We start from the raw sequence: 13,806 nt of genomic DNA on the forward strand, positions 1-13,806 counted from the left end.
GGCTACAGGCATGATTGAGGGCTCTTTTTGTTCAGAATATAACCAGATTGAATCATCACTTGTTTTCACAGAGAGTTACCATTCCATTTTAAAGTTATCAACCAATTTGACTTTACACCTGTGCAGTAAGACATGTATGAATGTCATGCAGAGAGTCCTAGACCATTGTGGTATCAGAAGTAACTCAACCAATCACCACCCTTGCATCCAAATTAGCTGTAGGGTAAAAATTTCATTGGTTGTAGGAGAATGACTGCACAGATGGTGGATTACTTGGCCCAAATGCCTCACTGCGAGCCACACCCCATGATTGCCACTCACACAGATCCATACAACTTTCCCAACACATCACAACCCACCCACAACAACAGAATCAGAATGCACAGCCCCAAAACACATAGCCCCTCACCTCACCCTATATTCCTCATTTAGCACCCTCACAAATTCGTTGAACTCTCCCCACACAATGGAATCCACACACAAATCAACACAACCAGCACACACAATAAACTCACACTTCACTCTGAAGCCTAGATTGTCTGTTGAATCAGTGTGAAGCATTGGGAAGAGCTACAGCACTACTGAGCTCTTTTTGTTTAGAGCAGTGTTTCCCAAACTTGGGACGCCGTTTGTGCAGGGAAAGCCCCTGGCGGGCCGGGCCACTTTGTTTACCTGCTGCGTCCGCAGGTTTGGCCGATTGCGGCTCCCACTGGCCGTGGTTCGCTGGTCCAGACCAACGGGGGCTGCGGGAAGCGGCAAGGGCCGAGGGATGTGCTGGCCGCCCTTCCTGCAGCCCCCATTGGCCTGAAGCAGTGAACTGCAGCCAATGGGAGCCGCGATTGTTTTCCTGTTGCGTCTGCAGGTTCAGCCAAACTGGCCCGGCCCGCCAGGGGCTTTCCCTGAACAAGCAGCATCCCAAGTTTGGGAAACACTGGTTTAGAGTATCACCAGGTTCAGCTGTCACTGGGATCCATGTTCTTTTATTGTCCAATTTTTATTCTCTGCCATTTTTGGCTTTTTTTTTTTCTGAAATCCCTTAGAATGCATCTGAATTCTGTGTGTATTAACTAATACATTTTTGGGCTCCAAGCTCTGGTCTTAAAGGGTTCTCTGTTCTCTCTATAAACAATGTAAAGATTTTGTTTCCTATTATAGAATGTACTGCAGCATCCTTCTCTTCTAATTCAGTTCATGCCTCTGAAACTGCTCTTTACTTCTGGGTGAGGTTTTGCATCACCCCCCCCTTGTCATAGGGTCTAAAGAATGTAATTGCTTCGCTTTGGGATGTCTGATTGGTACATTTTTGTCTTGGCCTTAAGTGCTTCTTAACAACACAGTCCTTAATTCACTCTTTAATGCTACTCTCTGACATATATTTGCTTGTCTTGACTGACAGCTTTTGGCTACCCCAGACTTCCAACTACTGATTGAGCTGAATGCTGAAGATAAGATAGAAGAGATGATTACCTATTCCACATTTTGTTGCTAAGATTCGTTGTCTAGGAATCTTACTGGGTCCTTTGCTGCTCTTTGCATCTTCCATGTACATTTTTGATGGTACCATATTCTGCAAAAATAAATGGTTTATATTTTAAAACTATGTTAACATGTCAGGGTCACAAAGTTAAAATGTAAATTAGGCAAATCGGAAGTTAAGAATCTTGTACTAATGTTAATTACCCAAATTGTACATATATAGTGTTTTCTATTATTGGTTAAATATTTACATTGAGTTACAATGTAAGCAGGTTAATGTGCAGTGTGAGAAAGTTAATATTGTGGTGAGAAACCTTTGTATCTGTTTTTAAATACAGTGTACTGCTTTATTTTAAATTCATGATTTTAAAAGTTTATTAGCTTGTTTTTCCCCATTTAATTTCTCTCTCTCTCTTTTTTTTTGCATAGAGAGAGAAAGAAAAGGCTAAAATAAAACCTAAAAAGAAAAATATAAAAAGGGTGGTCTGTGTGTGTAAATGAACTGAAATAATAACCATAGTAGATGTCTTTTCCTGGAGTGCATTCTGGCCTCCACAGTTCAGATTATTTGAAAGCAATGGCTGGGCTTGGCAGTCAGTAGACCTGCTGGACTCCTTCCCCTGCCACCTGATGTGTGTTCTACTCTTCCACTCCCAGCTCTGCATTTCAAGAAGAATATGCAACAGGTTTGGCAGCCCAGGTGCTGTGTGCCCTCTGTCCTTTTCAAACACCTGTATTCTGAAGACCCTGAGTGTATAGGGTGGGAAGTTATAGAACATGGAGAGTTTGAATTGCCTCTGCAGTCTAGTTATTGCATTTAAAAGAACCAAAAAAACTACCCAAGAATCCAGTTTTGGGCAAAACCTGCACACCTTGTCTCGATCCTGTTGTATGCTGTCTTTCAGGGTGGCACAGGCATGCACTAGGCATATATTGGAACTGTGCAAACATAGTGACAATTTCATCCTTTATCCTGCATGTACTCAGTATGGTATTTTTAACTCGTCATAGAAAAATATAGATTTTGAACGGGGAACATTAGCAACATTACATTTCTCAGAGTAGGTTACTTAAATGCTAAATTTGACGCATAAAAGCTCTACCATTGTTTAGTCTGTGCTAAAAAAATAGGAATGATTATTATGAGTAGTATTATTATTTTACAATGGAAAAAGTGATTTTTTTTCATTCTCTCGTTCAAAACTCAAACTGCTGGATAAGTTTCCACAAACCTTAAAAATTCTTCATTGGGTTAGGACCACCCATGGGAAATTTCAGTGTAGAGGAGCAATGTTCAGAAAAGGAAAAGGAGTACTTGTGGCACCTTAGAGACTAACCAATTTATTTGAGCATGAGCTTTCATGAGCTACAGCTCACTTCATCGGATGCTGTAGCTGTAGCACACGAAAGCTCATGCTCAAATAAATTGGTTAGTCTCTAAGGTGCCACAAGTCCTCCTTTTCCTTTTGCGAATACAGACTAACACGGCTGTTACTCTGAAAAATGTTCAGAAAGTTATTCACAAGTGGAAATAGAATTTTGAGAAAATAATTGTGTTACATTGAATACTGTATTAGTCAGATTGTAGAATTTGTTCAATTTTTTTTGCCCCTGAGCTAGAGAATGACTTTATTTAAATGTCTGCTTGTACCACTTTAGAACTCTAATATCGAGCCTGATCCACAGCCTACTGAAGTCAATGGAAAGATTCTTATTGACTTCCATAGGTTTTGGATTAAGCAATAAATAGTCTTTAACTGAGTTGCAGAGGTGAATGCACACTGGCATCCCTGCATTCATAAATCTGTTTACAATACCTTTTAACCTCAAGACTCCTTCCCTCCAACTTACATTAACTATCTAGTTAAGAAAGAGCAACTGATGAGTAACTGGTTTCAGAGTAGCAGCTGTGTTAGTCTGTATCTGCAAAAAGAAAAGGAGGACTTGTGGCACCTTAGAGATTAACAAATTTATGTGAGCATAAGCTTTCGTGAGCTACAGCTCACTTCAGTCCTCCTTTTCTTTTTGATGAGTAACTGTTCTTTAATTTTTTGTCTTTCAGTATCCGCAGTGTGATGCAGAAGTATCTTGAGGAGAGAGGTGAATTAACCTTTGACAAGATTTTCAATCAGAAGATTGGTAAATTCTGTTTTGAATCAAATTTTCTTGTTTTATGTTTTTAAGATTGTTTTGTTTGCTACTGTTTAGTGCAGCCAGTTGAAGATAGCACTGTAGACTTAGTTAAACATAGTATAGTACAGGGGTTCTCAACCTTTTTCATTCTGAGGCCTCCCCAACATGCTATAAAAACTCCATAGCCCAGCTGTGCCACAACAACTGGTTTTTTGCATATAAATTCCAGGGCTGATGTTATGGAGTAGCAAGCAGGGCAATTGCTCAGGCTTCGGCTTCAGCCCTGGGTGGCAGGGCTTCAGCCTCATGCAGTGGGGCTTCGGCTTTCCGCCCTGGGCTCCAGCAAGTCTAACACTGGCCCTGCTTGGTGGATCCCCTGAAATCTGCTCGTGGCCCCCCCAGTGGGCCGTGGACCCCTGTTTGAGAACTGCTGGTATAGTAGACTATGGACAGGACTTAAAAGAATGGTTGAACTTTGTTTAAGGTTGAAGAATTATAACTACCTATTGGCAGCCATTTCTGGGCCGTTGAGTGAAAGATTGGAACTGTGAAGACCAAGAGTTTTGTATTCCTCTCATCTCTCAGTACTTCTGTTCCAGTTTGGATATATGGTATATAACAACAGATCAACCTTGTTACTCCCAAAGATCATGGAGCATCCACTGTGCCAGCATGTATCCCACACATACTGTCTTGGCACCTCTTAGGATAAAGAAGTTTTCTGGATCACTGGTGGCTTTGGCACCACCCAGTTGGTGGATTTCATCTGGTTACTTTCCTTCTGAGCTCAGAGTCTTTCTAATCTTCAGTGGTGGACAGTCAGCACTTGTTCTCTCACTGTTAACTATCAAATCCAGATGACAGCTGCTGCTAAACCACACACTGTTTATTTAAGAAAGAAAGAAACTATTGCTGCTAAATAAGAGTAAAGAAACACACTTGGTGTTACTCACATGCAGATACACTAAGGGCAAGCTGGATGGGAAAAAGAATGTTACAGATTGTTTAACAGTTTCCTACTCCAGCCAAAAGTACTGGACTGCAGAACAAACAGATCCTCCTTTTGACAGTACTAATGCCTGTTTATGTGTCGCTCAGTTTAGCACTTCTCTTTCTGAATAATTGATGTAAGGTTGCATAGCAGTGGCAAAATATATACAAGGGGATCTTTCAGTAGCACTGCCAAATAGAATGATTTTAATTCTCTACATCTGTATGGTATGAGTCAAATCAGATAGTTAAGGAACCAAGCAAACTTGTATTTGATTGTTCATTTCCAGTCATATGGTTAAATATCTTTCAACTAATAGTCTGTTCCAAAGAACAGTACAAGTTGTGACAATTATTTTTAGATATTCTGTTGTTACAGTACTAGTAGATAGTTAACTCTAACCTGAGGAATTAAAAAAAAAAGATTGTTGTCCTATTTATCATTTGTACTTTGATAGCATGCAGTCATCCCAGTCAAAAACTTCATTGTTCAGTATAAACTCATTAAAGATCAGTGTCTGCCCCAAATTGCTTACAGTTGAGTATTCAGACATAAAACTCAGTATGTTCAAAAAGCTGAGATGCATATTTCAGAGATGTTGTGAGATTATATACTTTGCTTTTCCCTTACAGCTGCTGCTTATATTATTTTCTTTTTTTATCCATGTTAAATGCTTGTATCTCTAAACTCTCATCCTTAACTGTGGAGCTTCTAACCAGCTTCTCCATAATAACAATTTTGCTAGAATGAAGTAGCATGGTGAGAGACAGCATGTCTCTTCTGAAGACAACTTTGGAATGAGGGGAAAAGATTAAGGATAAATGTGGGTGTTTTTTAACTGAAGAGACTTTACGTTTTGCTGAAAATATTGTCTTTATTTTGGATGTTCGTTTATTTTTTATTGCTGTTTTCTACCTTCTTCTTTGCTACATTGTTTTGTTTTCACACATTAACGTAATTGCTTATGGTAGAGTATTCTCGGTCTAATACACAATGCTGTGAGAATAAAGATAGATTTTTAACAATCAGATACTAACAACTCATATCTAGTGTTTATTATTATTATTATTATTTATTTGGTTGTATTTTGGTTGTGCCTAGTGGCCATAGTTAAAATTGGGCCACATTATGCAAGGTGCTGGACAAACATGTAGCAATTTATCCCTATTCTAAGGAGCTTAAAATCTAAGCTGAGATGAGGCACAATGAATTTTGCAAATGAAAGTGGAGAGAGGACAAAGGAAACCAAAATAAGACCCCATGGTTACATAGGTTGCCATTGCACTACTTGGTAGTTCCAGATGGTTACAAAAATTAGCATTTTTGGGGGGGGAGTTAAGTTAATATTAACTCTCCCAGGCTGACACTGACCCCAACTATCATTGGTAGGCTTATTTCTTGTAAGCAGAGGTGGGTCACAGCAGTGGCTGCATCTTACAGCCCAAGAGGGGTTTGGAGGAAGAGAGACCCATGGCCTTCCAAATGCATTCACTATGCTTGTACCACATATAAGAGCAGTGTGGAAGTTGAGAGAGAAGATGAGCGGATGAGGTTGGCATTGTTAACTGGCCAGAGGAGGTAGATAAAAGGCAAGAGTGGACAAGCAGGAAAGGGCAGAGTTGTGAAGGACTTTATAAATGAAATGAATGTAATATTTGTTGTATATTTGAACATATGGTAAGAACATACAAGAAACACTTTGGATTGTAATAATGCATGACATTGTTGATGTGCTTTAATTTTATGTAGATTTAAAGCTATATTGTCCCCTTCACTGACCCTGCTTGCCCTCCAGCCATAGATGATGAAATGCTGTCTTAATTACAGCACTGCTAAGTGTAATAGTACATAAAAGGTTGTTACAAGGATGAGGGAAAAAAATTGTTCTTCTTAACCTCTGAGGATAGAACAAGAAGCAATGGGCTTAAATTGCAGCAAGGCAGGTTTAGGTTGGATATTAGGAAAAACTTCCTAACTGTCAGGGTGGTTAAGCACTGGAATAAATTGCCTAGGGAGGTGGTGGAATCTCTATCATTGGGGATTTTTAAGAGCGGGTTGGACAAACACCTGTCAGGGATGGTCTAGATAATACTTAGTCCTGCCTTGAGTGCAGGGGACTGGACTAGATGACCTCTCGAGGTCCCTTCCAGTTCTGTGATTTCTGTGAATAGGGAGCTGGGGGATTAGAGAGCTGCTGTGAAGGGACAGACCCTTTGCAGATATCTCTAGTGCATAGATTCTGAGTTTGGAAGGGGCCTTTATGATTCTCTGGCATAGAATAAGGCATAGATTTCATCCAGTGATTCTTGCAGCCTACCCAACAGATTGTGGTTGAACTTGAGCATATTTTTAGGACGATATCCAGCCTTGGATTTAAAGACTCTCATTGAAGGAGAATTTACCATATTCCTTGATAATTTCTTCAAATGATTAATCATTTTCAGTGTTAAAAATGTGCATCTCTTTTTTCAGTTAGAACCTCTCTAACTTCAGCATCCAGCCTTTGGTTCTTATTATGCCTTGTCTGCTAAATTTGAAAGCCCTCTAATATCAGATATCTTCTTCCTGAGTAGGTAATTGTTGACCCTAATCAAGTCACCTTTTTATCTTTTCTTTGATAAACTATATCGATTGAGCTCCTTTAGTCTCTGTCACGTTTCCAGGCCACAAATCATTCTTAAGTTGTAGCCCATTTCTGCATCCTTTCCAGTTGTTAAAGTGCGGAAACCAGAACTGGACACAGTCTTCCAGTACTAGTCTTTGCAATGTCATATACATAGATAATATTGCCCCTCTTCTCCTGTTTCATGTTTCCCTTTTAATATGTCTAAGTATTGAGTTAGCTGTTTTACCCACACGTGTCACATGGAGTTCATCTACTGTTAACTCTTAGGGTTAAGAGTCATGACTTTTTCAGGGTCACGACTTTCCAAAATACAGTCCTGCAGCTTGAAAGTATGATCTGTGTTTTTTGTTTCTAGATGTATAGCCTTGCAAAGGATCTCAGGGGATCCTTTGGTTTTGGAGGTCGAATCACTTGTTACTTGCACTGATGGGGACAAAAGAAGAATGTGAGGGAAACTGAGTAAGAACTTCAGGAATATCCAATCTGCAATGTGGCATTAGCTTCTTCAAGGATGAGATGGCCCTAAACCTTTAAAGGTTGTGCGTAAATTAGTGTGTCTCTCTTTACTTCAGGTTTTATGGAGGAAAATAAGTTGCTTCATTTGCTTTAAACTGCCCTGGGCACCTCTTGGTGTCATGGGATTCTTGTTTGACTGCTGCCTGATCTTAAACTCGTACAGTGAGGAACTCGTACAGTGCGTTTAAGATAACACAAGATGATGCATCCAGCTAGAAAGCTGCTATGCTAGCATTTAATTAAGTAGCCAATCTGTTGTGCCAGGCACAAGTTACTTCCTGTGTAATACCAGCTTCATGGGGAAGTACAGCGTGTATCTAAGTGGAATGAATAACCACCTTTAACTAGTTTTCTCATTACCACATCCTGTTTGCTACACAACAAGTAGATTGTGTCTGCATTGGAAATAGACTTTTCCAGTACTCAAATGATTAGTTATAATTCATAAATAGAATCTATTTTGCTATGCTTGATTATTAAAATGGTATTTTAATTTATTTTTGCATTATATTTTACTGTTGATCATACGCACTTGTAAAAATTGTTTTATTCAAGCCCTGATTTTTGTAATTGACATATGCAGCAGGTGTATTTTCTAAGAGTAAGAGATTTTAAATTAGGCAATAGCAACAATTACATTAATGCACTTGGAACAAATGCGATATACACTTCCACTGTAACAAATCTAAAGAAAGGCAGTATTGATCTTTCTTATCAGTGCTGCCTAATAGTAGACAGAAGATAATGTTCGTAAACTAGATGCTCTGGGTATGATAAAATGCAGAACCTTTCAGCTCTTGGTCACTGATTTGGATCTGGTTCACATCTGTCTATCGAGAAGTTTGTTTAGATTCTGGTGGTACTTAACAGTTTCTACTAAAACACTCCATTCACAGTTGCTTGTAACCTTTTGAGATGAAATTTCCATGTTTGGCTTTTTTTGGACAATTTGAGCAAAACCGGGTTAGTTGTTTTGGAACTTGATCATAGTATAATACTTACCCTTTGCACATTGTTAAAAAAAGCTCTTGCATTTTCCCTTTGGCTTTAAGGTTAAACCTGATTTCCACTCCATCTCTGTTGTCAAGTACACAGATAGATAAAGGGGTGGGGGGGGGAGAAAACCTGGATTTGTGCTGGAAATGGCCCACCTTGATTATCATACACATTGTAAGGAGAGTGATCACTTTACATAAGCTATTACCAGCAGGAGAATGGGGTGGGGGGAGAGAAAACCTTTTGTAGTGATAAACACTCATTTTTTCATGATTTGTGTGTATAAAAACAAACATCTGCTGTATTTTCCACTTTATGCATCCGATGAAGTGAGCTGTAGCTCACTAAAGCTTATGCTCAAATAAATTGGTTAGTCTCTAAGGTGCCACAAGTCCTCCTTTTCTTTTTGCGAATACAGACTAACACGGCTGTTACTCTGAAACCTGTCATTAAACTTACTGCATGTCAGTAGTCCCAGTGAGAAATATATGTTTGCTTAATTGCAGAAAATGTGGTGGTCATTTATCTAGGGTGACCAGACGTCCCGATTTTTAGGTCTTTGTCCCGCGTCACGACCGATACACGGTCAGGATGTCCCGATATTGTGGCTTTGGCCGCTCCGGCTGCTTTTATTTTTTTTGCTTCCCCAACGTGTCCTGATATTTTGTCCGTTTCATCTGGTCACCCTACATTTATCAATTTACGTGAACATTTTCTTCCATTTTGCATTACCTTCCTTTCTATTGGGGGACTGTTCTTTCTAGGAATGATTCACTTGGCTATTCCTTATGTTATCTTATGTTCAGCTTTCTCCATATTGGAACTCTATACTAGGTTAAGAATTTTGCCATCTGTGTTCTTCCCACACATTCATGTCTGTTTTGGATCCTTTAGGAATTTCATATCATATTAACTCCCTTCAGAGTGCTAGAGCTCAGGGTGATTATTCTAGCTTATGGTGGCTTTTCAGAGCAAAATAGTGTTAATTCATCCTAAGATCAGTGTACTGACAGGCCTTACAGCTGTGTGAATGGACTCTGTAGTATAAGATCTTCCTGTCAGCTGTCCGCCATGAGCGGGAGGTAAACTTGCTGTTGAGAAATTCTCCCCGCCCTTTCAATACGGGAGCACAATGTGGTGCAATCCCTTAAGTATCTAAATATAACACGTTTTGAAGACTCACTCCCTAGTACGTTATTTAAACCCTTGTTTAATGTAAGCATGAGATCTGTGTGCCAGTGGCATTTTGAACTAATTAAATAATCCTCTGAAGAAAGAGCAGTGAGAGCAATAAAATTTGGTTGTCAAATAGTGCTAGGCAGTTTACAACATATAGAAAAGACGAGGGCCCCAATTTTGTAAAGACTTAGGCACATGATTAACTTTACATGTGATGTGAGTAGTCCCATTGAAGTCAGTGGGACTAACATGTAAAGTTAAGCATACACGTAAGTCTTTTCAGGATAGGGGCCATGATCTGTGGGTTTATAATCCAAAATCAGACATAACAAAAGAAGGAATAAGGCAAGAAGTAGAGGTGCGGGATCAGAGGAAGGGGGAGAATTTAACAGATAGAGTGCAGTTGCTATACTTGTTTCAGAGTAACAGCCATGTTAGTCTGTATTCGCAAAAAGAAAAGGAGTACTTGTGGCACCTGAGAGACTAACCAATTTATTTGAACATAAGCTTTCGTGAGCTGCTCACAAAAGCTTATGCTCAGATAAATTGGTTAGTCTCTCAGGTGCCACAAGTACTCCTTTTCTTTTTGGTTATACATGTGTCTTAAAGGGCCCAGGTGTGTATTAATTTATTCCAGGTTAAAAACTACAATTTTATGTCAGGGTGGGATGCGGAGGAATGTAAAGAAGAGGAAATGGTAGTCATGGAGGATAGGAAGATTGAGAGGAAATATGAGATAGGGAAGAAGAACGGCAGTGTTGTGCATGCATGCATGCATATATATGTACATTTCACTTAAATTAACTTGCTATTTGAGTCTCTTCTACTTTTTGTATATGAAAGTAGCAGAGATTACATAAATACCTAGACAGATTTGCAACATACTGTATTTGCTTTTTGTGTTTATGGAAAAGTGCATTTATTTTTGGGTTCTATTTCAGACATGTGGAAGATATAAAACATAAGTGAGACTCTGTGGAAATTAGGAAGTGAAAAGAGTGGTAAAAAATGAAACTTAAAGTACCCTGTAAAAACTGGTTTCTCTTTCCTCCTATTGTTGTTTCATTGTTAGCAGTTTTCAGTTTATGCAGCAGGTTCAAGATCAGACTAAAACCTGGATTATGGATGAGTTGCATGATTCTATTGGATATTAGTTGGACATAAACTTCTCCTTGTTAGTCTGTTTAGCAAAACTCATATTTTGTATCTGTAAAGGAACCATGTAAATCTTTGAAACCAGATGACTGAAAACAAAACCAAGAAACTGTTGTTATTATGTGGCATTTTATTCAGGGTTTGTTTTCCTATACAAACAGATGTTCTACTGATGTCAATGGGTATCATGCATACTAAGGTAGAGGAAAACAGGATAAACTGGAAGTCATTGGAGGTGTAATTCAACATTATGAAATATCTATTTTTTAAAAAAATTGTAGTTCTTACTCTTGTAAAAATGCTCACAAAATTAGTGTTAATTTTAAAATAATTTCCACAATTTTAATTTAATTTCTAGACATTTAGGATGATGAGTTTTTATGAATATACTTTTGTGTTTTTTAAAATAATTTTGATATTGGTGTGGGTTAGATTGCAAGTTGCTGTAGAAATAGAATATAATATTATGCTGTCTGTTGCGCCATAAACATTGATACTTTCACTTTGAACAGCCTGTAAAACTTGTGCAAGAGATGATCTGTCCAGACACATTTAAATATGTGAAAACTTGCTGTTCCATTGATTTTATTACATCTTCATCAGTTATTTGGTATGTTAAAGAAAAATGTGTCTGGTGTATGTGCAGTGCTTTGACATTTGGTTTATTGTGCTATTATACTACTTGATGGCTGGCATAAATTTCTTCTGGTGTATTGCTATAAAAGTTATTTCTCTGTGAAAAATCCTGAGGGCAGATGAAATGTGGCTAATTGGAAGAATTTCTTATACAGTCGAACTTGGCTCATTACATCTCTTTCAAGGGTTGGACATGGAGAAAACACCATACTTAGATGTTTTATAAAGAATATTGTTGGCACTTGAGTGCCTGGTACCATAAATTATATAAGTACTTTTACCTGTGCTTAATTTTAAGGTGGAAAAAAGGCCTGCTTTTGTCTGTCCAGAGTTGAATAACATCTGAAACCAACCTATAAAATGTTTTAATTCATTCTGTTTTTTTTTCATTATAAATAATTTAGATCTTTCTTTATCAGGCTGCAGCCTGAACCTTTTCTTGTTAAATAATAGAACGATTCATCAGCTGAGGTCTACATAAAATCTGTGCTTTTAGAACCTATATACAATTTTGTTTTGGGAAGGATAATGTCATATAAGGAAAAAGGGGAAAAACTTTTGTGTCTCAGCAGAGCAGCCTAATTATACAACATTTCTTTTGTACTGTCAAGACTTCTGAGTGGACAGGAAGCTTTGAACACTAGAAGTAGGTTATTTTCTTCTCATGGAGAAATGAGTGGGTACAGATACAGGAGTAATAAATTATGTGAATCAGCCTTGTGATTTTTTTTTTTAAAGTTTCTGCTGTTACAGCTTTTAACAGGGACATGTATTAGATGGAAAAACCAGCACAGTTTAAGTCCAGTTACTCACAGACTGCAGTGACTTTCTGTGTTTCTCAAAAGTCTGTTTGTTTCCAAAAGGCTGTGGACTTAAACTCCTTCCTTTAAGATTATATGGTACCCTCAGTTCTTCGAGTGCGTTTCAATGGATGTGTTGTACCAGGCATTTGCTGTCTCCTGCTGGAGATACTTCGGCCTTGGTGCACCCTGCCTCAGGAGCGGCCCTTTAAGAAAAGAAATGCAGTGAGTTTGGGATCACCGGAGTTGCCTAGAAAGGCCTTGTAGGCTCAGCCGCTGGTGAAACCAGTGGGACTTGGTCCTCCAGTGCATAGATGACTCATGCATCCCGATATTGGGTGGGGGATGTACAATCTAAAGGGGAGGACATGTGACCGCCCCACATCTCCTCTGCCCAGCCTGGGACCTCTGTGCTCTTCCTACCGCACCAGAGTTACCTGCGGGGGTTGGGGAGACGTCTGTCTTTCTCCTGCTGCCCCTCCCCCCCGGCACATTCGGCCATTCTCCCTGGCAGCCGGGTCCGGGAGGGGAGCGGTACCAGCCACTTCTCATGCCAGCTGAAGCTTGCTGCTCAGGATCTCTGCTCTGTGCGCACTGTGGCTGCCTGAGAGAGAGCTTGGCTGGGGTGGCGGCCTGCCCCATCCCCTCCTCTCCCAGAAGCATATGTTTGCCTAGGGCCCAGTGATGGGTTAATCTGGCCCTGACCATAACCCAAGAAGCCAGGATGAGTCAAGACCCACTGCTGACCATACTTCACATTTAGGTCATTGAGAGACCTTTTGTTTTATTTTGGGTGAATGCTCAAATAAATTGGTTAGTCTCTAAGGTGCCACAAGTACTCCTTTTCTTTTTGCGAATACAGACTAACACGGCTGTTACTCTGAAATCTTTCTTAGAAAGTTTTCCATGTTCCTGTTCTTTCTTGTGGCATTGTACTTTTTTCACTTTTTCATTCTCCCCCCTCAAAAAAATAATGTACCTCTTTGTATGTCTTAAAAATTGTAATTATGATACGTGGACATAGAGTATTTCAGAGTAAGTATATTTTTCATTGAATTATAGGAGTGCGTTGTAGAACTAGATAAATTCATGGAGGATAGGTCCATCAATGGCTATTAGCCAGGATGGGCAGGGATGGTATTCCTAGCCTCTGTTTGCCAGAAGCTGGTTATGGGCGACAGGGAATGGATTGCTTGATTACCTGTTCTGTTCATTCCCTTTGGGGCACCTGGGATTGGCCACTGTCAGAAGACAGGATACTGGGCTAGATGGACCTTTGGTCTGACCCAGTATGGCTG

General features: G+C 39.4%; 1 protein-coding gene across 1 annotated transcript in view; it reads left to right on the forward strand.

Moving 5' to 3' along the window:
• GRK3 (G protein-coupled receptor kinase 3) overlaps nt 1-13,806 on the forward strand; it is a 118,519-nt gene that overhangs the window by 16,207 nt on the left and 88,506 nt on the right. Inside the window, exon 2 of the mRNA XM_077834949.1 lies at nt 3,539-3,615. Within this exon, the coding sequence (XP_077691075.1) occupies nt 3,539-3,615 (77 nt within the window). The remainder of the gene's footprint in view (nt 1-3,538; nt 3,616-13,806) is intronic.

The sequence above is a fragment of the Eretmochelys imbricata genome, chromosome 15 (genome assembly GCF_965152235.1).
Source record: "Eretmochelys imbricata isolate rEreImb1 chromosome 15, rEreImb1.hap1, whole genome shotgun sequence".
Taxonomy (NCBI): Eukaryota; Metazoa; Chordata; order Testudines; family Cheloniidae; genus Eretmochelys; species Eretmochelys imbricata.